This window comes from Tachypleus tridentatus, chromosome 5 (genome assembly GCF_004210375.1).
Source record: "Tachypleus tridentatus isolate NWPU-2018 chromosome 5, ASM421037v1, whole genome shotgun sequence".
In the NCBI taxonomy this organism is placed as follows: Eukaryota; Metazoa; Arthropoda; class Merostomata; order Xiphosura; family Limulidae; genus Tachypleus; species Tachypleus tridentatus.
In genome coordinates, this window is record NC_134829.1 from 46,881,078 (window position 1) to 46,883,131 (window position 2,054).

Here is a 2,054-nt window from a genome sequence, read left to right on the forward strand (position 1 = left end):
AGCAAGTCTAAGTTGCTTTCCTCCGCGTTGTTAAGTAGTTCGGGAGAAACTAATAGTGAAATGTACAGTAATGCGTCAGATTATCACGTTTATGAGGAGATAATGTATGATTGCGTCACCGAATCTCCATCTGTTGAACACGAAGTGCCGCCACCGCTTCCAGCGCGCCCTAGTAGCTTGAATGTGAAAGAGCCAAATCCAATGTTAGGGTTAAACAATACGGCTTGTAAAAGCGATCTCGAACTGCACGGTATCCTGAAAAATTCCGTCAAGAACTGCCCTAAACAACGTCATAACCTCTATTCCATATTTTCAGATCGTACTGACCGCCGGACATTATCTCATTCCTTAGAACATGAGTGGAAAAGTTCATGTGTCAAGAGAACAGACGAATATGGATTTGACCTCTCTTCAGCAGTTTAACTATAAATAACGACTTTCCTACTACACCTATTTTTGTATTACTAAAACAAAACACTAGAATTTACTATCTGGATGTACTCTAAAGAAAAAGTAAACGTTCGTGCCAGTTTTCTACATCTTCTAATACAAATTGTTTGTTTATTGATGTAGATAGAAGTTATGTGTTCTGTTAAGAATCTCAGTATGAAATATAGCTTCAAATTTCATCCTAAGTATCATTTAGGCTTAACTTACGAATTTCCGTTAAAATTATACACTTCAACGGTGAAAAACGTTGTGTTGTTCATACGTATACGAGAGGTTTTAGTTTTGTTCATCTTGTTTATTGCATTTTCTTAATGTTAAGGTAAATTCAAGTTCAATATATTTAGTTCTGTTCACGTGTAATTAAACCTATTCCATACCAGCTTTCAACTTTATCTGTACTCTCTTAAGCTTAGAAAGACTGATATATCAGTAGGGTCAACAACTTAAACTTTAACTTAGACTGTTAAACTATTTATACTATTAAACAAGACGTTGGAAAAAGAGGAATCAGGCTTCAATTTCAAATACAAAGGGCAGTACCCCCATCGCCTACCCTCCACCCCAAAAGAAATTCATTAGATTTATGATTTCTTCAAACTGAATTGAGTTTTTAATCAAAAATTGATACTAAAAATAACTTGAAAGATGGAGATAAAGAATGAAAATATGAAATTAAAAATTGGCTAATTAGCTGCTTGTCTTTACGCTAGCTTCGCTTGTATTTTATTCTTTAGTTTCCATCAGATGTCACCCTCCACTGTTTTAAAATAAGTTCAAATTGCCACTTCAGCTGTAAATTTCACTTATATTATATTCCTCGATTTCAATCAGTTTGTTAACCTCCATTGTCTTAAAATAAGTTCAAATTCCCTCTTCAATTGGCGCAGATAGCCCAGTTGCTTTGCGCCTAAAAACGCCAAACAACCACTTCTCAGAATCTCCTACTTTAATTAAAGCTATATTTACGTCGAACTTTACATATATCACACTACCCCCTATGTAAATTCTGTCTGAAAATCACCAGACGTCAAGTAACGCATGATGGGTTAACATTGATTCCAACCTGTTACAAGTCATGCAAATTGAGGACGTATAATTTGCCAGTTGGAACATCGCTGCGTTATTGCCGGTTCTAATTTTTTGATAAAATATGACATGAAAAATTATTTGTTTTACTGGTCAACAAGACAGCTACCTCATTTTGTATATTTTTCGCTCGTCCACTGAATTCTACTGATGAGACCGTCCATCACTTGTTTGCTGGTGACATCAGACTTAAAGAAGACAAGTCAAGGACATTATCAGGTTATTTCAGAGACGGCACAACTCGTAATTATTTTGCCATGAAATCTAACGTGTTTTTGTTTACTAATTGTTCTCGCTAATACCATTTTTTCAGAGTAGACTCTTCGAGATTATTTTAAATTTATGTTCACCAAAAAAAACCGACATTTGTATTTTTATTAACAGTAATTCTATTTGTGTGTAAAGTCTATAAGTTTTGCATTCTGGAGTTAAAAGTATGTCATACCTTTGGGTTTCACCATGGAAACTCTGAACATCATTTTGAAAGTTCGAACGGTTAACACTTAGAAAGTGGGGCC

At 34.9% G+C, this 2,054-nt stretch overlaps 1 protein-coding gene across 1 annotated transcript; it reads left to right on the plus strand.

Moving 5' to 3' along the window:
* On the plus strand, positions 1-661 carry LOC143251084 (uncharacterized; the record flags this gene model as incomplete). The annotated part of the gene is given in 1 exon segment (XM_076502445.1): positions 1-661. A coding segment is annotated over 1 exon segment (423 nt), but the record flags the coding sequence as incomplete, so codon positions are not given.
* Between the last annotated feature and the right edge of the window lie 1,393 nt (positions 662-2,054).